This window comes from Mustela erminea, chromosome 15, assembly GCF_009829155.1.
Source record: "Mustela erminea isolate mMusErm1 chromosome 15, mMusErm1.Pri, whole genome shotgun sequence".
Lineage (NCBI taxonomy): Eukaryota > Metazoa > Chordata > Mammalia > Carnivora > Mustelidae > Mustela > Mustela erminea.
The window spans coordinates 72,228,606-72,251,857 of record NC_045628.1 but is presented as its reverse complement, the minus strand read 5'-3'; the positions used below and the strand labels follow the sequence as shown (position 1 = coordinate 72,251,857).

The 23,252-nt window shown below is 33.3% G+C and overlaps 1 protein-coding gene across 5 annotated transcripts in view; it reads left to right on the top strand.

Moving 5' to 3' along the window:
• Positions 1 to 22,662, top strand: part of PDS5B (PDS5 cohesin associated factor B) — a 201,723-nt gene extending 179,061 nt beyond the window's left edge. Inside the window, exons 26-35 of one of the 5 annotated variants that reach the window (XM_032315415.1) lie at positions 286 to 400; positions 2,146 to 2,278; positions 5,041 to 5,160; positions 6,346 to 6,408; positions 6,998 to 7,143; positions 9,422 to 9,521; positions 14,239 to 14,678; positions 14,769 to 14,879; positions 18,032 to 18,170; positions 19,615 to 22,662. In XM_032315415.1, coding sequence (XP_032171306.1) covers positions 286 to 400; positions 2,146 to 2,278; positions 5,041 to 5,160; positions 6,346 to 6,408; positions 6,998 to 7,143; positions 9,422 to 9,521; positions 14,239 to 14,678; positions 14,769 to 14,879; positions 18,032 to 18,170; positions 19,615 to 19,650 — 1,403 coding nt within the window. In that variant the 3' untranslated portion in view covers positions 19,651 to 22,662. Of the gene's footprint in view, positions 1 to 285; positions 401 to 2,145; positions 2,279 to 5,040; positions 5,161 to 6,345; positions 6,409 to 6,997; positions 7,144 to 9,421; positions 9,528 to 14,238; positions 14,679 to 14,768; positions 14,880 to 18,031; positions 18,171 to 19,614 lie in introns of all 5 variants that reach the window. The other 4 variants (XM_032315412.1, XM_032315416.1, XM_032315413.1 and 1 more) reach the window with 4 other exon arrangements.
• Positions 22,663 to 23,252: the final 590 nt, after the last annotated feature.

Below are 23,252 nucleotides of genomic sequence, written 5' to 3'. Positions count from 1 at the left end.
TATTTCTGATCACTTTTTACCGTGTGCATTTGAAAATGAAAATACTTGTCTTAATAGCCTTAACAAATGGTGCATTTAGTAGGCCTTTCAGTATTGGACGTGGTGGATGAATAAATAAACTGTTTATGATGTTCCTCCACACTGGACATTTCAGTATATTATTTTACTAGCCACATGGTAAACTCTTGGGATGCAGGAAATAATGGTATCAGAGTCAGAGACAGAAAGAATAAGATTTGGTTTTCTAACAACCTGAATGCTTTTATTTATTTTTTTCTTTTTCAGAAAAATTACTGTCTCTTCTACCAGAATATGTTGTCCCATATACAATTCATCTTTTGGCACATGACCCAGACTATGTCAAAGTACAGGATATTGAACAACTTAAAGATGTTAAAGAGTAAGACTTTTTTCATCCCATTTTCATGTTTTCTGAAAGGTTTTTCTCTTTGCTGCTAATAATGGAATCCCCGTTATAAATTAGATTTATTTAATTTCTTAGAAATTTAGGTTCTTTCGCTTATTTGTTCTCTTGTTTTTTTTTTTCATACCATCCCTTCATATTTCATTTCCTATGTGATTTCCCAAAACTTAAGTTAGCATAATTACTGTATTACTGTTCTATTTCTCTACCATTCTGGCATGTCTTTTCTGTTGATGCAGTCCATTAAAAACTTCTGTTACAGTTCTTGTCTTTTCCTACTTTCTTCTGCAGCTCTAGATTTTCATGTGAGCTTTATTCACATAGCACTTTTTCTTTGCAGTAACTGTCTACCTTTAATAATGGGCTAAGCTGGTAACGAGGGAACTACCCCACTTACTACTCCATTGGTGATTCTCTAGTTCAAGTTTATGACACTTGTAATTATTTCAATTATTGTTGAGAGGCCAAAAAACCATCTATGCCTGGGTGTGTGGAACAGGGAAATATATTGGTATTAGACAAGTCTTTATAACACTAGTAGAGTTCTTTAAATTAAGTTTGAGGCTCCAATCCTCTTCTGCTATAATAAAGGATGACCTTTGTGATTTTGAATAAATGAACTTATTATGCTTTTAGCTTCGTATTAAAATAACTGGTGGTTTCTTAGTTCATAGAAATATTTTATAGTTAAATATTGAGGTGCCTCGAGAGGATAAAATCAGATTACAGATAACTTTCTCATGGCAAAGGAAAAGCCATTACCTCCTTTTAGCCACAGTTTTTTTTTTTAAAAAACAAGCAATTCTCCCAAAATGAGTTCTGCGTTAAAGTGATTGTGACTGATGAAATCTTCTAATCTGCTTTCTCAGAGAACTTTGGTTTTTGAAATACATTTAATATTCTTCGGAATTTACTAAACATTTGGTTTATTTTTAAATTGCCCCAGTACAGTCATGAGTAATCACCCCATTCTGTCAGAGAGCCACTCCAGGAGAACTTATCCTATACCTGAGATCTCTAAGGTTATTTTTCCCCTTCTAGAATGATACCTTGTTTCATATTTCTCTCTTCCCCCTTTACTTTACTCCTCTGTGCCAAAACCCTGTCCCATTCTGTCTGTAAAGTGATAAATCACCTTCAGTTTGTTCTGGAATAGGGTCGTACGTAATTAATGTAAGCTTTGTAATTTTTGTAATGTAATTTTTATAATGTAAGCTTGTAATTTTTCCCTTTCTAACCAAAGACAGTATATGCCAGTGATGACTTTTTCTTCTCTTATTAGCAAGACTTTTAACTACTAAGTTGAGTAGTTAATATTTTCTTGAAAACTTCAATCAGGATTGCAGTCAGTCTTGAGTATTGAGGCTTCACTTTATCCCTGGCCCAATTATTACTTTAGGCATTCTTCCCTCCCTGTCTTGCTAGGAGTTAGGAACACTTTATTCTCTCCACCATTTAAGTTCTTTTTTAACCTGCCTCCTTGGGAACATTAGTGAAATTTTGGGAAGGGGGTCTTATGAATTCACACCTACATTGCTGGTAAGTTATGATATGTATGCATGACATACTGTTGATTTATAGCTAGTTTTTCCTTTTTATTTTTTTGTATTTATGGAGTTTATTATATTTTTATTTAGAATTATTGTATCATATTAAACAGCCAGTTTTTTCCACTTCATTTCTTTTTCTCCCCCCTCCTTTTTTTTTTTTTTTTTTTTTAGATGTCTTTGGTTCGTTCTAGAAATACTAATGGCTAAAAACGAAAATAACAGTCATGCATTTATCAGAAAGATGGTAGAAAATATTAAACAAACAAAAGATGCCCAAGGACCAGATGATGCAAAAATGAATGAAGTATGTAATTCTTTTTAAATAATTGTGATTCCGTGTTGATTTAAGCATTCGAGTGTGGATATGCTACTTCTGTAGTATGTATAGACATTATCAGTCTTTTTATTAGTATTTAATAATTAGTATTTCTATTAATAATTTGAATTACTGATCTAGAATCACTAATGTGGAATTAGTAGTAATGCTGTTACTAGGAAATAATGAAAATAATAGTTTAAGGTATACTATTACACTGAAAACTTAATGTGCTTTGCAGATAATTGTGTTGTTTTTACAAGTTGAAGGTTTCTGGCAATCCTGCACTGAGCAAGTCTCGTGGTACCATTTTCCAACAGCATTTGCTTATTTCATGTCTCTGTGTCATATTTTGGTAATTCCTGTAGTACTTCAAACTTTATCATTGTTACCGTCTATGTTATGTAAACTGAGATCAGTGATCTTGAATGTCAGCTATTGTAAATGTTTTGGGGTGCCACACCTGCACCCACCTAAGATGGCAAACTGAAATGACAGATGTTATGTGTGTTCTGGCTGCACTATCCAGCAGCTGTTCCCCCATCTCTCTCCCTCTTCTCAGGAGCCCCTGTTCACAATAATATGGAAATTAGACCAATTAATAACCCTACAGTGGCCTCTAAGTGTTTAAGTGAAAGGAAGAGTCACGTGTCTCTTACTTTAAATCAAAAGCTAGAAATGATGAAATTTGTTGAGGAAGTCATGTAGAAACTGAGATAGACTGAAAGTTAGGTCTCTTGCCAAATAGTTAGCCAAGTTGTGCATGCAAAGGAAAAGGTTTTGAAGGAAATTAAAAGTGCTACTCCAGTGAAAACACAAATGTTAAGAAAGCAAAACAGCCTTATTGCTGACACAGAGAAAGTTTGGCCTGAATAGAAGATCAGAGTAGTGACAACATTCCCTTAAACCACAGCCTAATCCAGAGCAAAGCCCTAACTCTCTGTAATTCTACGAGGGCTCAGAGAGGTGAGGAAGCTGCAGAAGAAAGCAGAAGCTAACTTAAGTTTGAGGGAAAGAAGCCAGCTCCATAACAGAAAGTACAAGCTGAAGCAGCAAGTGCTGGTGGAAAAGCTGCCGCAAGTTACCCAGTAGATCTAGCTAAGGTGGTTAATGAAGGTGATTACACTAAACAACGGTTTTTCAATGTAAATAAAACAGCCTTCTGTTGGAAGATGTCATCAAGGACTTTCATAGCTAGAGAGGAGAAGTCCGTGCGTGGCTTCAAAGGACAGGCTGACTCTCTTGTTAGGGGCTAATGCAACTGGTGACTTGAAGCTGAAGCCAGTGCTCTTGTACCATTCTGACAATCCTAGGGCTCTTATGAATTATACTGGATACACTCTGAGTGCTCTATACATAGAAAAACAAAGCCTGAATAACAGCACATCTGTTTACAATATGGTTTACTCAATATGTTAAGCCCATAGTTGAGATCTGCTAAGAAAGATTCCTTTCAAAATGTTACTCATTGCTGATAATGCACCAGTTCATCCAAAAAGCTCTGACAGAGACATATAATGAGACGAATGCCGTTTTCATGCCTGCTAACACAGCATCCATTCTGCAACCCATGGATCAAGGAATAATTTCTACTTTCAAATCTTCCTTTTATAAGGGTATAGCTGCCATAGATTGTGGTTCTTCTGATAGGTCTGGGAAAAGTCAATTGAAAACCTGGAAAAGATTTTCCATTCTACATCCATTAAGAACATTTGTGATTAATGGGAAGGATTTAAGTTATCAGCATGGAGTGGAGTTTGAAAGAAGTTGATTCCAACCCTCCTAAATGTCCTTGAGGGGTTCAAGACTTCCATGGCTGCAGTAGCTGCAGATGTGGTAGAAATAGCAAGAGAACTTAGAAGTGGAACCTAGAGATTTGACTGAATTGTTGCAATTTCACGATAGAACTTTAATGAATTAGGAGTTGCTTGTGAGGGATGAGCAAAGAAAGTGGTTTCCTGAGATGAAGGTGAAGATGCTGTGAAGATTGTTGAAAGGACAACAAAGGATTTAGTGTGTTACACAAATTTAGTTGATAAAGCCCAGTAAGGTTTGAGAGGATTGACTCTAATTTTGAAAGTTCTTCTGTGGGTAAAGTGCTATCAAACAGTAGCACATGCTACCAAGAAATTATTCACGAAAGGAAGAGTCAGTGAGTGCAGCAAACTTCATTATTGTCTTGTTCCAAGAAATTGCCACAGTTCAGCAACCACCGCTCTGATCAACAGCAGCCATCAGCACTGAGGCAGGACTCTGTACTAGCAAAAAAATCGCAAGTCACTGAAAGCTCAGATGATGGTTAGCATTTTCAGCAATAAAGTTTTCTAAAAACCTCCATCTATCTATCTATCTGGGCAGGCTCCATGCCCAGCACAGAGCCCTGTGCAGTGCTTGTACTCACAACCCTAAGATCAAGACCTGAGCTTAGATCAAGAGTTGATCTGAGTCACCCAGGCACCCCTGCAATAAAATATTTTTTGATTACTTATACTATAATTGTATATTATATTTAGATAAAATGTTACCCACTCAGTAGACTATAGTATAGTGTAAACATAACTTTGACATGCACTGGGAAGCCAAAAAATTCATTTGACTTAATTACAACATTTACTTTATTGTGCTTTAGAGCTGAATCTGCAGTATCTCTGAGGTATGCCTGTACTGAATGCATGTTCTGGAATTACTCCTAATTCACAGAGTCGAGGATGCTACCTTAAGAATCTAATTTTTTTTTAATACCATTACAGAAACTGTACACTGTGTGTGATGTTGCCATGAATATCATCATGTCAAAAAGCACCACATACAGTTTGGAATCTCCTAAAGACCCAGTACTACCAGCTCGTTTTTTCACCCAACCTGACAAGGTAGTTGTTGTAGATTTTGTTTTCTAGATTGAAATAAAATGTATTCTCAGCATTAGGTTGTGGGAAGATTAGGAAGGATCGTTATCAAGAGCTGGCGTTCTACTAATGTCTTGGAAAAAGTCACTATGAATCTTCCTAATGTGGTTCAAGACAAGAATATGGGTCAAACTAGAGGACACAAATAAGGTTCAGAGATTAGTTAAGATGATCTAGAGTTTGTGTTCAGAGTTTTATGCTGGTGTGTGAATTCAGGCAAAAATGTGATCAAAGCATGTAGATCTCTTGTTATTGGCCATTGATCCAAAATGGGAAGGAGAATGCTGACAGGGTCACAGTCTGAAGTTGTAAGCTTTGATTGAGATTCATAACTGATATGAAGAAACAAGCAGAGAACAGTACTGGAACAGGTTCAAGACCCAAGGAATGTTTACAAAAATGTTCCTAAACCACTTTTACAAACCTCAGGTATTGCATGTGATATAATAGGTGTTTTCCAGAATTGTTTTTAGAGATTCATAATGCACCTAAGCCTGTTGACTGAGTCTGGAAACTACCACTACTGATTTTGGCTTTTAGTACAACACTAATTAAAGTCTAACCAATGTATAGAGATTTACAACAGCCTTGTATGTATGCTCGCCCAGTAGCTAAAAGGGACTGTCTGCTTTTAACCACTCCCCTTGTTGTGATTAACAACGGGAGTAAATGTGGTCTCTCTGGAGAGTATTGTTACAGAAACATGTGTTTTCTGATGCGCCAACAGAGCTCTAACATGTTAGATGTTAAATGTGTTTTTGTTAATATTGGAGTTGGTATGAGATTAGTTTAAATTTATTACAGTATTTATTTATTTATTTTTAGGGGAGGGGAGGGACAGAGGGAGAGAGAGAGAATCTTAAGCAGGCGCCATGTCCAGAGTAGAGCCTGACACGGGGCTCGATCTTGTGACCCTGAGATCATGATCTGAGCTGAAATCAAGAGTCAGGTGCTTAACCAACTGAGTCACCTAGGTGCCCCTTATTACAGCATTTAAAATTAGTGACTGAAATTTTGTGTATGAACTGGTTATTTAAATATGTATTATGCACTGTGAAACAAAAGCTGTTGTATGCTTTGTTGGCTTCAAAACACCTTGTGTATAGTTATTCAGTATTCACTAACTGCAACTTTTTCCCTTGCTTGTAGAATTTCAGTAACACCAAAAATTACCTGCCTCCAGAAATGAAATCGTTTTTCACTCCTGGAAAAGTATGTGCTGAGAATCATTCTAATTTTTATGTGGCAGTTTATTTTAGTATTATTGGCGTAACTATGTTATTTTATATTTCATTGAAAATTGATATATCTTATGATAGTAAATATAACTATTAGATATCTTCCATTTACTAATTAGAAATAATTATATTTACTGTATAGATGCAAGCTGAGATACATGAATTTATTTTGTAGCTTATAAGCAAGCCCTGGAGACCTTGATCCTTAAATATTTTACCCTATAATAACATGATAAGAGTCTTAAGAGTTAAAAACATCTTCTTAGGTCCTTCCAAAGGAATAGTCTGATTATCTTTTTTTGTTGACTGCATATTTTATTTGTCCTCAGTTTCTATGTAAGCCTTTTCCTCTGGATAGCTAAGATGGCATTAAATATTATGCCGTCTATAGAGTTTTTCACTCATTCAAGTGATAATTCATAATCTTTATATTGCTTAAGGATAGGCATATTTGTGTGTGTGATTTGTATGTAAACACTTTGACAGATTTTTTTATGGTTCTTTACATGTAAATTTCTTTTGGCTTTAATCAAATAGAAAGAGATATGCATTTTTCATTTCAGCCTAAAACAACCAATGTTCTAGGAGCTGTTAATAAGCCACTTTCATCAGCAGGCAAGCAATCTCAGACAAAGTCATCTCGAATGGAAACTGTAAGCAATGCAAGCAGCAGCTCAAATCCAAGCTCTCCTGGAAGAATAAAAGGGAGGTAAGTACCTAAGAAATATCATACTTTACATTTAAGGATTCCAACAAGGCACTGAGATCTAAAATGATGTAACCCAAAACATTTAATGTCAGTGCATGGAAATCATTGCATACCTGAACATTCCCATTTAACATTGGTAGCTATTTACAAGTTCTTACTTATTTGCTCTCTTATTTTAGATAGGCATTGCATCTTATTAGCCTTTCATATTTTAGCTTGCTGGTAGAAAGAACCTGTGTTGGTAGACATAAGCTAAATGTCTAGCAGTCATGAAACTGTTATATTTTGGTACATCCGTGCAATGGAATACATAATCATTAAAAATGATGAAGTATGAGCTAATATGAATTATTTCCACAATACATTATTGAGTAAAAAAGGCAAAGAATAGAACAGTGTTATAGTATTTTCAAGTTTTTAGAAAGGATTTGTAATCATACTGGCTTTTTATTGTATAGAAAGTTTTTGGAAGACTACACAATGTCTTATGGTAATCAAGTGTAGAAGGGAGATTATTTTATATGTTCTTTGGTTTGAATTTCTTTTTCCTGTTACATGTATAAACTTTTTTGTTCAAAAAGTTGTTTTAAAATTGTACTTTCAAATCATGCTCTACAAATTTTTCTTTTTAAGAAAGAAAAGGGAAAATAATTCACACTTTCACTAGTTTCAGTATAATGCTTTGTACATGGTTAGCCACAGAACCTTGTACAGGGGCTTAACTGTCACTGTTTATTGATTTTGCTTAGTTTTTAGGAAAGACTGTGCTATCTTTTGTATTTTTAACCAATCAATAAAGTAAGGACACATTCTAAAATGTCTTATCAGTTTCCTTGTAATGAATAAATTGTCAAGTGATACATAAAATAGTAGAAATTTAACAAAAATTACATAAATAGCTCTTGCTTTAGATCTTGTGTTAATACATATTAGTGGCTGATACCTACATGACCCTTCATCTATATCGTTTGGACGTTTTCTAGTGGATGGCCTCATACTTGACATTACCAAAACATTTCCCCAACTCATTTCCTAAATTACTGGTTTTTCTTTTTGAATTCCTGGTTATAATCAAAGATGATCTAATTCACCCAATCAATTAGACTAAGAGCCTCAGAACTGTCTTTGACTCTTCCCTCTATGCTAAGATATTGCTGTGGAGCCTAGTGATCTGATTTGTACTTTTATTAGATTGCCTTGGTTGTGGAGAATAGAGGAACTAGACTTGGTAGAAAAGCCAGTTAGGAGTCAGCTAATAGTAATTCAGGGAAGGAATAGAGGGAGGAAGATGGTAAATAGTCAAATTTAGGATGTATTTTGATGGTAAAGCCAAATAGTTTTGCTGATGGGTCAGATGTGAATAATTATGGAAAGGGAATATTTAAGGATATACTGTAGGTGTTTTGCTTCTATATTTAGTGGTGATGCCATTTACTGAGATGTAGAAGCCAAATTTGAGGGAGAACAGGCTGTGTGTTTGTGTGTGTGTGTGTGTGTGTGTGTTCTGGGGAGATGGAGAAAAGAGGACTGCGCAAATGACTGTTTTGGTTAAAGTTGAGATGCCTATTAGAAATTCAAGTGAGTGGACAATTAGATATGTGAGTCTAGAGCTCAACGTACTTCTGGGCCAGAGATTGAAATTTAGGATTTAACAATGTTTAAATGGTTTTTAAAGCCAGTTTAAGGTTGTGATCACCCAGGACAGAAGACAGCCTTTATACCAATAAATGAGAGCATGTGCTATTAATTCACTTAGTATTTATTGAATGCCTGCTTTATGGCTGGCACTGGTACAAGTGCTTAGTATAAATTGCTAAGTACAGTTGACAAAATGATCCATGCTTACACTCTAGCAGGGGAAGATAGGAGAATAAACACAATAACTTTACTGTATTAGAGGGTATTAAGTACAGAGAAGAAAAAGTGGAATGGGGCTATGGGAGAGATAAGGGACGGTGCAGATTGTAGTAATATAGGCCAATTCAACTTGCTAACAAGAAAAGTTTTTTAATTTATATGCCCACTCCAAAATAGAATTTAGGTTTTAAAAAGACTTAGGAAAAAAACTAAATTTGTGATTTTTTTTTTAAGTTTCACTATTATGTTCAATTAAATGTGATTTGTTGCTTGTTGGTTTGTTGCTAAATATGATAGAATAAAATGGATATTTTTTTGAAAGGAATGAAACTTCCTCATAAAGCTGTAAAGCTACACTAGGGAACATAGAAATTTTTTAAGGTTATTTCATTGCAATAATTATAAATGTCTATATTAAAAGGCTTGATAGCTCTGAAATGGATCACAGTGAAAATGAAGATTACACAATGTCCTCACCCTTGCCAGGAAAAAAAAGTGACAAGAGAGACGACTCTGATCTTGTAAGGGTGAGATATTTGGTTTGTTTTTATGATGATTATAATAATAATAAAAAATAATTTTACTGTATAAATAATAATTTTTACAATGAAACCAGTTAACACTGTTCTCAAATTTGACACTTGATTTTCTTTTAATGGTTTTAATCACAAATTTGAGTTTACAGTTATACGCATCATATAATTTAAGGATATTGAATCTCTTTTATTTCTTGCCATTTTACTAAGTGATCTTTATCTGTAGATCTTTGAAATCAAACATGCCAGTCCCATACTCAGAACTGCTTGGGGGTTTTTTTGTTGTTGTTTTGTTGGTGTTTTTAAAACACAGTAAGTTTAGACTTAGCATCAGAAGGGAAGTAGAATGAGGGTCCTTAAAGGTTCTTCCATTTTCGATGATTTCGTGAGCCTTTCATTACTAGACAAGCTTCTAGTAGTGAAATGCTACAGTCTTCATAAAGGCCGCCTTTAGTTTTTAAATTTTAATAACAATGATAACTTGTATGACAGAAACAATTTATAAATGTCATTTAAAGACAGACTTAGTGCAGATATAAAATACAGTTATGTATTCCAGTACAACCTGCTGGCTTTAATAATTGGACACATTTTGACTTTCTAGGTTAGCTTTTAACATTTCTTGAATAATCAGTGAGGCTCTCTGAATCAGTTACTTTACCTGTAAAGTGTGGCTACTTAGCTGGTAAGATTTATCAGAATAAATGAATTAGCCTAAGTTAATTGGTGTTGCTGCTGTTTTATTATTATAAAGATTAATATTTTTGATTAATGATTATTATAAAGTAAAAGTTAATGCATTTGAATCTACTCTGTTAGGAGAAGTGGAAGGCTATTAATAAAATACTTTTGCTTTCACTGGAATACTAATGCCCTCCATGTCTACCACTGGCCCAACATTACATATCCCAAAACGTTTAAGTTATTTTCAGGTGTTTTCAAGTTTCTCCAGTAATTTGTTTTGCCAGATTGTTTTTCTTTCCACTTGAAAAATTATAATTATGAGATTCTTACTAAATCCTTACTATTCATACTGTAAATTCTGATTTTTATTGGCTGTTTAAAAATTTTGCCCAAGCAGAATTAAAAATTGATCGCTTAGCCAGAAAGGAATCCTGTTATCTGGATTTATAGAAGAGAACCTTGAATTGAAAAAGGTATTTATGTCTTCTAGTCGTACTTCTCACTTAATGCACAGATTCCTTCATTAGCATTTATGAGAGTTGGTTAGCACATGCTTGAAAATGCCTTAGGTGGAGAGCTTATAATTTCTCTCATTTATTGGAATCATCAGTTAGGCTACCCATACCCGGATACTGTCCTGTTTCCTTATTCCCACGTCCCCCCAAAATTTGGGAAATATGGTTGTGATGGATTTTGTTATATTATAAATTCTATATCTAGCTCTACCTTCTGGAGCACTGAAGAACAAAGTCTCTATATTTCATGGAAAAGTTTTGAAATTCTGTGCTTTTGAGATTGATTTGTATGATTATAATGGAGGCTTTTGGCTGCCTTTTGTGTAACATTGCATCCATTTTCAGAATTATTACAAGAACCTTAATAATAAATATCAACTGAAATATCATAAGACAGAAGTTCAGTTTAAAGACCAGTAGATTATAGTGAAAAAGTACTGTCTTTACATGTGCTACCACCTTGACATTAAAACTTCACCACAAAGGAATTATTCTCCATATACATTTATATTCAAATACTTAGTTTTACAAAGAATGTATTTTCTCTGTTTTCTGCTTCAAACCTCAGTTTTATACTCCCTCTGTTCTTAAGACAATACAGTGCAAAATAAAGAGGAAACCGAGAAGGTAGTGCTTTAGCAAACTAGATTGTTTTATAGTGTTCTCAAGAAAGCAGACATTGAATACCCTGTTTACCACCAACCTTTTCCAGAGTTCAACCACCTTATCACATTTTGGGACATCAAAATGAATTGTAACATTTAAAATTGGAGGTGATAATTTTAAATTTAGTTTTAGTTCAGTATTTCCCTTCTCTATGCATCTCTGAAAAACAATAATCAATTTTTAATTTATATACAAAACTCTAAATAAACATTAACAAATTAAACCAATCATATACAGGTCTTTTTTTCCTGAAGTGTAAGGATAATTTAATGCTAAGAAATCTTTTAATATAATATAGGAAATAAGGATACCATATAAGAATACTAACAAGATAATCTCAGGTCATATCAAGAAGACATAAATAGGGGCGCCTGGGTGGCTCAGTGAGTTAAGCCGCTGCCTTTGACTCAGGTCATGATCCCAGGGTCCTGGGATCGAGCCCTGCATCGGGCTCTCTGCTCAGCGGGGAGCCTGCTTCCTCCTCTCTCTCTGCCTGCTTGTGATCTCTCTCTGTCAAATAAATAAATAAAATCTTAAAAAAAAAAAAAGACATAAATACAATTAAAAATCCATTCTTGATACATATGAACTCTTAATAAACTAATACAAGCAGGGTACTTCCTTAACATGCTGAAAGTTTTTTCTTTTTAAATCAGTAGTCATTGATTCAGTTACTCTTAAGGTATTCATAAAGGCAAAATGCTTGAAGCATTTTTATTAAAAATCAGCAAAACAAGCTACTGTTGTCATCACTGTTATTTAAGATTGTTCTAGAATATTTGACAAATTCAGGAAGACATGAACGAGGAGTCAAAGATATGACAATGAAAAAGAAGAAACATTCATTTTTATTTTTGTATTCTTAGAAAAATAAGAGAAGCAATTGAAAAACTAAGAATTTAGCATGGTAATTTTTCTTTATATCAAAAATTTTTATATATATATTATGTATGTTATATATTACATATATATATATTCTTTATATACACTTGTGGGGAAGGAGATTTGCTACACCACAATAACCACTACAACAACAAAAATAGATAGATTCATTGATCTAAACTTCTTTAAAAGAAAGTAGGGGGAAACTGTGGAGATACCCAAGTTGAGAAATATACAAGACTGGAAGAGAAAGAAGGCATACCATGTTCTTTAATGGGAAAAATGAATAAGAAAAGATGACTATTCTTTCTAAATGAATCTATATGTAATTATAAAATTCCAGTATGATTTTAAGCACATGTGTAAGAATAAATAAATACAAAAAAGAAGAGTAATAATAAGCACAGCCAAACACAAATGCATTTATTTATAATTAGTAAAATATTATGCTGCTGTTACAATAGCTCAGAAACATTATTAATTTTTAAAACATAATACAAAATAAAGGAGGCATTACAAGTCAGTGGTTTTTTAAATGATTGGAATATTCTTTGGGCGGTCGATAGGAAAAATAGTTTAGAACTTCATCTCAAATCCTGTTAAGATACAATAATGTCTTTTTGCTCAGGCTGCCATAACAAAATACCATAGACTAGGTGGCTTAAACAAATTAATTTTCTTACCATTTTGAAGGTTGGGAATTCAAGATCAAAGTGCTGGCCGATTTGCTTCCTGGTGAGAGCTCTCTTCCTGGTTTGCAGATGGCCACCTTCTCACCGTGTCCTCACATGGTGGAGAGAGACAGAGAGGTCTCTCTGAGGGCCCCACTCACAGTGATGAACTCATCTCAAGTGAAGTATCTCCCAAAGACCTCTTCTTAAAATACCATAATATTAAGGTTTATAGGTTCAACATGTAAATTTTGTGTGGGCACAATTCAGTCCATAACAAATAGGAACTAAAATTTAAATATACACAAAAAAATAGAATGTGGATTAAAATACTAAGACTCCAGTGTACAAATGAGCAAAGAACATAATACCAATGATGTAATTAGGGAGTTTTCAGACAGGAAACAAAATGACTATTAAACTAATCAGATGATTTTTGTTTTCTTTTCACTGATTTTTTGAATGTAAGTTGGCACAAACTTTTTGGAAATAAAATTTACATTAATTTATGGGTATTATACATATATATATATATGGAGAGGTATAAGGGTCATATTATTCTTGATTTCTTTGGAGAATTTCCTCAGTTTCCATCTTCTGGCCAGTGTATAAATTCTCTGATTATAGACTAGGCTTTTATCTTGAGTTACAAATTAAATAATTTAAATTGTTTTATTTTGAATTAGTTGTACATGGAAAGAAGCAGTATCTTTCAGAAGTGATTCAGAACATATTGAAATTTTTAATAAGTGATTAATATGTTTAACTTTTCTATCTTGCAACCTCCGTTTATAAAATAAAAATAGTTCTTTTATGGTGTCTAAGCATGATATATAGCATAGTTGATAGTTTATGTCCTATACACTGTGTAATGAAATTAGAATTATTTAAACTGACTATCAAAGCAGATCTTTTGTACTTTAGTTATCCATTGTTCATGCAAGAAATTTTAGAAATTTTTTTAATGAAATAAATAGCTCTTCATTAAAATTTATAATTTAATAAAATACTGATCTTGAAAGGTTTCCATTTGAGGCTCTCTACCATAGTAAAAATAAAAATGTATCCTAGATAATTTTTTGTATTATTTTTGTATTATTGTATTACCTAGATAATTTTTTTAGTTAAAATACAAGTAGTTATGGTTCTGATGTGTACTTAAGAACTCTACATTTTATTTTATTTAAGCACATTTTTATGCCAAAATAGCATGTTTTTTGTTTTATTTTTCAAATTGGGCATACTTAACAATTTTATGTTTCAAATTGTGATTTTTATTCCTAGTCTGAATTGGACAAACCTAGAAGCCGGAAAAAAACACCCGTCACAGATTCAGAAGAGAAGTTAGGTATGGATGACCTCACTAAGTTGGTACAGGAACAGAAACCTAAAGGTAGTCAGCGTGGACGGAAGAGAGGCCACACGGCTTCAGAATCAGATGAACAGCAGTGGCCTGAGGAAAAGAGGCTCAAAGAAGATATATTAGAAAATGAGGATGAACAGAATAGTCCACCAAAGAAAGGTAAAAGAGGTCGACCACCTAAACCTCTGGGTGGAGGGACACCAAAAGAAGAGCCAACAATGAAAACTTCTAAAAAAGGAACCAAAAAAAAATCTGGACCTTCAGCACCAGAAGAAGAGGAAGAAGAAGAAAGACAAAGTGGAAATACAGAACAGAAGTCAAAGAGCAAACAGCACCGAACATCAAGGAGAGCACAACAGAGGTAAGTACATGCAACTCTAAACTGCATGTATTTAGTGACTATGTTCTAAATCATAATTTGATGCTATGCACATTTGGGTCTTCTCCAAAGCAGAGCAGAATCTCCTGAAAGTAGTGCAGTTGAATCCACACAATCCACACCACAAAAAGGACGAGGAAGACCATCAAAAACGCCATCACCATCACAACCAAAAAAAAATGTGTAAGTTGTAAATAATATTAAGTTTCAAACCAGTTTCAAATTATTTTGCAAAAAAGTTCATAAATTTTCAAATATACATAGAGCTATATTTAAAATCCCATATATTTACTCTCATTACACTAGGTAAGATGAAGTTTTTATAAACTTACCTAGGTGATTGATATCCCAATTAACTCTCTGATAATATTTGTACATTTTTACAGGTCTTAGGCAAATCTTTATAAGTGAATAGCAAGTAGATTATTTCCAATACAGACTTTATAGTATCTGGAGATGAGAATGTATTTTTAAATAATCACATCATACTGACCATGTTGCCTCATCATTCCACACCAGAGTTTTTCCTAATGTCTCTCCTCAGCAGGAGGTAAATAGTTTTTACATTTTTGTAAAATAGTTTTTGTAACTATTTTGTAGAATAGTTTTTACATTTTTGCTTTTATTCTTTGAATTGTATAGGAAAGTAACAGGCATTATTTTTCTTTAAATTATATCTACAGAAATTATCACATGTAGATTTGAAGTTTTTGGTGTTTTGATTTTGTTCTTTTCTAATCAAATTAACACATCCATATCTACATATAAATAGTTTTGGAAGCACACAAACACATTTGTAAGAAGTTACCATAACAATTCTGTACCTAAGATTATTAAAGTAGCAGGAGTATCAGTACTATAATTTGTATATTTTGCACTTTACTCAGTTATTTAAATAGAACTAGAATAACATGTCTTCCATTTGTCAGAAATTCTGCAGTTTTCTTAGAATAATCTCATTACATAATTACATCAGTGCCATGGCTTTTCAGACTTGCCAGCACACCTTGGCTAAATACTTAAGTTATCTTAGAAGTGTTTCCTATTCCTGTGTATTCCACAGGAAGAGGAAAAGTTGCCTGAGTCTCTAGCTACTTCTTGTCCTCTTCCATTTAATTTTTTCCTTGGGTAAAAAGTAAAGGTAAGTATATTTTTGTGGTAGCTTTGTAAATGTGTTTGGATTCAATTACAGAAAATAGCTGTTTTTAAACAAACTCTTAAGGAATATTAAATTTCCACAATTTTATAACGAGGAAATAACAGAAATATCTTTGAGGCTCATAACTGTAATTTGTTTATATTTGGGCACCAAAAAATTAAGGACTTAAATAATTATCGTGACATTTCCTCATACGAATGTTCTAAACCAAGTGTTTCTTTTAAAAATCATTGCAAAAGAAAGACTGTATTCTGTCTTAACAGTGTATCTTCCCTTCACAGGGAACCTCTTTTTTAAGAACTAGCAGAATAACATATACTATGATCTGCCTGTTTTTCTTGTTCTTACCTCAGTAGAATTGAGAAAGATTGTATTTTCCATGTAATTCCTGTTTTTTCTTTTGTTAATTCTGAAAAACTGAATCATATAAAAAAATACATTTGGTTTGAGTGTGGATTAAAAGATACTTTGGATTACCTAAGAGAAGTGATAAACTCTATTCTTTTTTTTTTTTTAATTTTATTTATTTATCAGAGAGAGAGAGGGGAAGAGAGAGAGCACAGGCAGACAGAATGGCAGGCAGAGGCAGAGGGAGAAGCAGGCTCCCTGCTGAGCAAGGAGCCCGATGTGGGACTCGATCCCAGGACGCTGGGATCATGACCTGAGCCGAAGGCAGCTGCTTAACCAACTGAGCCACCCAGGCGTCCCGATAAACTCTATTCTTAATTTTTTCTAAAAAAAAGTTGCCATACAGAGAATAATAAGGTGATGATTATTGCCAGAAGGAAGTGGGTGTAGGGCACTTGGGCAAAATGGGTGAAGGGGAGTGGGAGATACGGGCTTTAAGTTTGAGAATGAATAAATCACAGGAATAAAGGGACACGGCATAGGGAATATGGTCAGTGATATTGTAGTAGCATTGCATGGTGATAGATGGTAGCTATACTTGTAATGAGCATAGCATAATGTTTAAACAAGTTGAATCACTGTGTTGTATACCTGAAAGAAACTGACGTAACGTTGTGTGTCAGCTGTACTCAAATAAAAAAAAGTTTTTAATTAAAGAATATACATGCAGATAGAAAAGATATTGAGGAGGATACATTTGATTAAATGGTTGTATCTATTACATATATTTGATTGCCTCAAAGAGTACTAGTACTTCAGAGAGTACTAGGTGCTGAAGGATATAGTGGCACAGAACAGACATGATTCTTGTTCTTACGGGATTTACTATCTAAATAGGCATGTACTCATTACATAATCACTCTTAAATATGGAATTCTAAATTATGATATGTGCCCTGATGAAAATTTAGGGTACTGAAAGAGAACGTAATGAAAGAGCTTGGGAATTGGGAAGTTTTCTCTTTGTAAAGGGACAATTGATTTCTTGAAAATAGTAGGCATTAGGCTGATGGAGAGCAAGAAGAACACGATTGGAAGGAACATTGGATTTGAAGGTTCCAAAGTAGGAAAAATCTTGGCCAATTCAGAGAGTTGAAGGAAGGCAAGAATTTGCCAGATTGTAGTTGTGAGGAATTGGGGAGTAGAAAGAGATGGGAATGGACAGGTAGCCAAGGACTGTCTGCAGGGCCTTATATACTATGTTAAGGAGGTTTTTGGAATTTCTGTCAATATAGTAGGTAGTTATTGAGGGGGAGTGAATGACATCAGCTGCTTTTACGTTTTAAGAGAAGAGGTAAAGAGATGAGAATGGTTTGGAAATGTGTAATAGCAATAGAGGTGGAGAGAAGTGAATAGGATTTGAGATTTCTTTGTAAGAATTATGGGGCCAAATGAAGAGTGGTACACTAGTAGTAAGAAGGACTGCAAATTTTCTGTTTTGAGCAGCTCAGTAGATACAGATGCCTTTTACTGAGTGGAGAAAAAAGATAACAGGAAGAGCAGACTTTGGTTTATGTTTTAAAATCCTTTATGGTATTGGTCTCAGTCACACATGTTTTTGTTACTTGGTCAATGTTTGTAGGTGAGATTCTGGGATTAAACACTGGTTAAGAGTTTAGAAAATATTTCTTGTTTTGTAAGGTAATGAAGGATAAAAATGATAATAATTGAAAATTTATGAAATGAATAATTGAGAATTTATGAAATAAAGCATTTCTACTACTCAAAGATCAAAATGTTCATTTTATTTTATATCTGTTTTACTCTAGCCGTGTAGGACGCTCCAAACAAGCAGCTACTAAAGAAAATGATTCAAGTGAAGAAGTAGATGTGTTTCAGAGTAGCTCTCCTGTCAATGATGATATTCCACAGGAAGAAACAGAGGAAGAAGAAGTTTCTACAGTAAATGTATGTGTTTATTAGAGTACCGTGTATGATAATACAGAATATAGAATAGAGTTGGTAAATATTTTATAAGATACATATAGCACTTGCTCTTATAAGTCTAAGTATTTATTTGCTTTTCTTCATAGTTTGTATAGTTGTTTCATCTACCAGCTTGGATAATTACAGAGTATCCTTTAAGGAATACTGAGACTCTCAGTGCGAATAATAGATTTAGCCTCGTGAAAGTGTAAATATCAGGTTGAAAGCTGAACATAGAGAAGAACAAGTAGCTGTCTGATGTTACTTCAGGCATTTAAGGTGTACCTTGATTTTAGAGCACTCTTATATGTTAAATAGGCTGTGGTTTGTGTTTCTTTTTTCTTGGGAGTTTCACAGTGAAAACTGGAAGTTAACCATATATGATAAAATCACATCTTTGAAATTTATAAAATTGTTAACAAACATTTCTTTTACAAAAGTGGAAATATGATTCTTCCTGAGATAATTTTTTTTTTTTTAGGAATGGCTTTGTCAGTTAACACATCTTGAGTATTTCTCTTCAAAAGAAATACTGTTAACACATTTAAGTCAGGATTATTCTCTTGATGATACACTAATGCTGAGTCTTTGGATCAGCACAGCCAGCCATCTTTATTTGAGAAACCTGTGTTCTGAGATGTAGTCCCAGAGCTGACCCCTGCCCCTCTGTGCTATTTAACATCAGCACTTCTCTCTGCATCAGGGTTCATTTATATGAAGGGGTTCAGACGACAGAAAAATATCTGAACTCTGTGGTCTCAAACTTGTTGGGCTTGTTTCTTAAAGTATTTTTTTATTGTTTTGAGGGTAAAAATAAGGCTGATAAGTTCTCAGTGATTAATGTCTTCATCCAAAAAAAAATTTTTTTAAACTACACCATAAATTAATTTTAATTAAAATCCTGTTCTGTTTATATTCCTCTTATTACCAGCCATTTTTGAACTAAAGTTTTATGCTTTCATTAGTATTTGCTAGTAAGTTGTAATATATCTGAACTTCAGATTATTTCTGTGTATTTGATGATTGTTATAATCCACATTCAGTAACGGTTTTCCCAGAAAAACAACTGTAAGCCTAAGTTCATAAGGACCAAATGTTTTCTTTTACCATAGAAACATAAGTGAAAAAATATTTGCATTGTTTCTCTTACTGTTTACATTGATTTCTGTTCATTTCTCTTTGAAATTATTAAATAGAAAAGTAAAATAGTTTTTCTTCTCTATCGTGGGAAAAACTATTTGTGGGCATTCAAATATGATATAAAGTCTAAATATGTGATGATGAGGTAGGAACTTAAAATAGGAGAAGGGTTTCCAGTGAAGAAAAAGAAAATCAGGAACAGCTAAGAATAATTATTGGTTAAAAAATAATTAATTACTGCTATGTCTACTATTTTAATTAAGCATCTGGTAATTTTCCTTTTAAGGTACGGCGGCGAAGTTCTAAAAGAGAAAGGCGATGAACAAATGTAATTAATAACTTTCTGTGTGAAAGCTTTGAGAAGAAGCATTCTTTTGTCAAGCTTGAGGCTAAGTAAAGCCTTTGATGCACAAAGTGGGACTACCAGAGAGTGGACAGTTGGAACTTTCTTTGATGACCTCATGTGTTTGTGGTCACAGCGCTTTAGCCATACGCTTGGTGATATCATTGACTATGGAGTCTTGTGGAAGTGTGATGTGCGATGGCTATGTAGACATAAACTAAAGAAAAAACTTGTAAATAGATTTTTTCCTTCCTCCCCTCCTCCCTCCCTCCCTCTATTCCTGCCTTCCTTCTTTCCCTTCTCTTTCTTAATGTTTCTGACTTCTAAAGTGCTTGTATAGCTTTTATCGGCGGCTTTAAACTGACAGTACCCAGCTGTTTATTGGATCTATTGATTTGGAAAGAGTTTGTTAGGATAGATCTTAAGCAGTAATCTGTCAGTGTTTGTATTTGTATTCTCTGCAATTTTACTGTGAAAAAATTTTTTCAACAAATGGTGTCATTTTCTTGATGTCATTGTTTGTTGGAGAGTAAAATGGTCTCTTTCCCTTGTGTATCTTACCTAGTGTTTACTCCTAGGCACCCTTAATCTTCAGAGGTGCTAAATTGTCTGCCATTACACCTGAATAATGCCTCCAATGGGAGGACACCACACAAATTGTGAAATAGTCCTGAAGTTTGATTATTTTACACCTCAGTATTGGTCTCAGAATTTTCTGGCCTTTCGTGGCAATGAAAATTTTAAGAAAAGAGAGATTTAAAATATTTTAATTTTAAAGAGTGTGTTATAAAATAATGTACTGAATTCTTTATCCCATTTTATCATCATCCCTTTTCAGTTTTTATTAATCTACTGTATCAATAAAATTCTGTAATTTGAATTAGTTTTTAATAGTCTAGAATGTTATTGTGTATAGATATGTCCTTTTGAACATTATGTTCAGAAAATGCAAATTATTACACTATAATATAAAATCTGATATATACACATAGAAAAGTTCCAGTTCTCCATAACAGTGTAAAGTTAATCAGAAAGAAAAAATTTTATTGATGCAGTGTGTCTTTATAAAGCTGTTCTTGAAAGCAAGTGTTTTGTATTTTATATAGTGAGTTGCATGTTTATGAAAAAGTGCTGAAAATGGGATGTGCTCTTTTCTGTAAATTCATATTTAGCCATAGTATATGATAGATTGCCCCATAACATAGTTTTTCATCAAGAGTTTATTATTGTACTTTATTTTGGAGCCAAAAACTTGTTTTTGGGAGAGGGGAGGGACTGGGTGGGAGTGATGTATCCAACTATCTGAGCTACTGTAGGTATCACAATCTTAAAAATTTTGAATGAAATTCCACTTCATCTAGATTGGGAGAAGTGGAAATTTATTTGGATTTAGGGCAGTTTTTTTTTTTTTTCTCCATCATAATCTGCAAAATATAGAAACAGATTACTTAAGTCAGTATCCTTTATACAGTTTGTAAACTGTATTTTGAACCAAAACATAAAAGTTACTATTTAATGCTTGCCTAAATTCATTGTAATATTTCAGGTGCTGTTCTTTTGTGTTTTTCCACAGTTAACATCAGAAAAGAAAATCATATCCTAACTTATTAAATTTATCACTTTGAATAATGGAGCATTCTCATATAATACACCATTATGTTTAAGGTATATTTCCAAGATTGGTTATAATAGATGGGGGGATATAATAAAGAAGCTACTATTTTGGAAAATGACACTTTACTATTTTCCAATGTATATCACAATTGATGTGATTATTTTCCTTTTAAAGATTTCTTCATGTTTATGAAACGGCCTTTTATTTTTTAAAAAATGTTTTGAGTTGTGTCTTAATCTTTCAATATTTAACTGTTCTTCATTTCCAACAGTGCTGACACCAGTGATTATGGGAGGCTGCTGTATACAAGGCAGCTAATGTTGGACCAAGATGCATTGGTTTTTAACCGTTTCATGAGCTCAGTTCTCCCAAACACGCTATTTGTATCTCAGCAGTACAAAAGCATGTTTTTAAATCTATAAAATAAAGAATAAGGGATAGCTTTGTATTTTTGTCATTGACTAAATTGCACCGGAAATGTTTATGGAAGTATATCTTTAAGACCATTTTATAAAACATAATGAAAAAATGATTGTGGAGGATTTTTTATTTGCATGATCATAGTTAACCAAATTTCATTGCACATTAATTCTGTACATTAGTTCACAAAAAATGTTCATTGTAGATTTTGTTTAATGCCAGTAAGTCTGTGATTTTACAACTTGTCTGTTCACTTTTTGGGAGGATTATGATGTAAATTTTCCATTTTTCTGTAGAAAAATAGGTGCAATAATGATCAAAGTTTTGATGTCCTGAGTCTTCATCTTAGGGTATTATTTTTATTATTATGTTTAAACTTAACACTTCATGTGCTAATATTTGGAGAGCCACATACTATAACTAAAGTAAAATTAAGTATGTATACAATAATTGCTAACAGTGGTTAGCAAACTCTTCAGTGATAATGTTCATTTTGAAAAATGTGTACTGTATAAAATAAAGAAAATATTTTAACTCACTATAACAAATTCCATTATGAAAATCTTACCATTCTTCAGTGAGGTTGTCTTGCTGCCCTCTGTAGCAAGTTCACTTAATCTACATTATAATAAGATTTCTTGCTGCAGTGCAACAGGAAGCTTTTTTTCAGTGATCTCCACTGTATATGTAAATTACAAATGTGGCTGTAAAACTTGTTCCAGGTATTAAAGGTTAAATTACTTTCTGTATCTTCTTACAACTTGTAAGTTTGATTTTTCAGCTTTCCTTTTGCCCACTTGAAGAATGTCAGGAATTTAAGAATTTGTTTAACTTAGGTCTATCTCCCCTACCACAGAGTATTATGTCACCATAATGAACAATTGGTATTTAGATAGATAACCAATTTCAGACACATTTTTGGATTTTCTGTGAAGTTGAATAAACATGAAACCTAATATGTAATTGTATTATTTTATTTATGTGATTCTATATATATATACTTAAATATTTTTACTGAATGAAGAAAGGCACATTTTGATGGCTTTTTATTTTGAAGCCTTTGTTGCATGAAAAGGAAATGTATTTCCTAGTAACATTTTTTCCAAACTTTTTGTTTAAGCTTCTCATATAAAATTTTGGGTAACAAAGATTCCTAAGTGCTAGTTAAGTTAAAGAATTTCATAACTGAAGAAAATAAATGTATCATAGAAACTTTAGAAGTAAGCACTGAGAATGTAAGTTCCTACTGGCACTTTTATTTATTTGTTCAGCAAATATTTATGGAGTACTTACTATGTGTTAGGCTAGTTACAGAGGATCAAGTGTGATCTAGATGGAGTAAGTCCCTGCCCTTGCAGAGCTTACATTCTCCACAAGGGGGTGGGGGAATAAGGAAAAAATAATTAAATATGTAATATAATGTCAGATTGTGAAAAGTGTGGTGAATGTAAAAAAGAAAGGCAAGATAGATAGTAGAAATGATTGGGAGGAGAAGCTATTTTGTATACTTTGGAGCTGTGTTACTCAGTACATAAACTATAGGGTT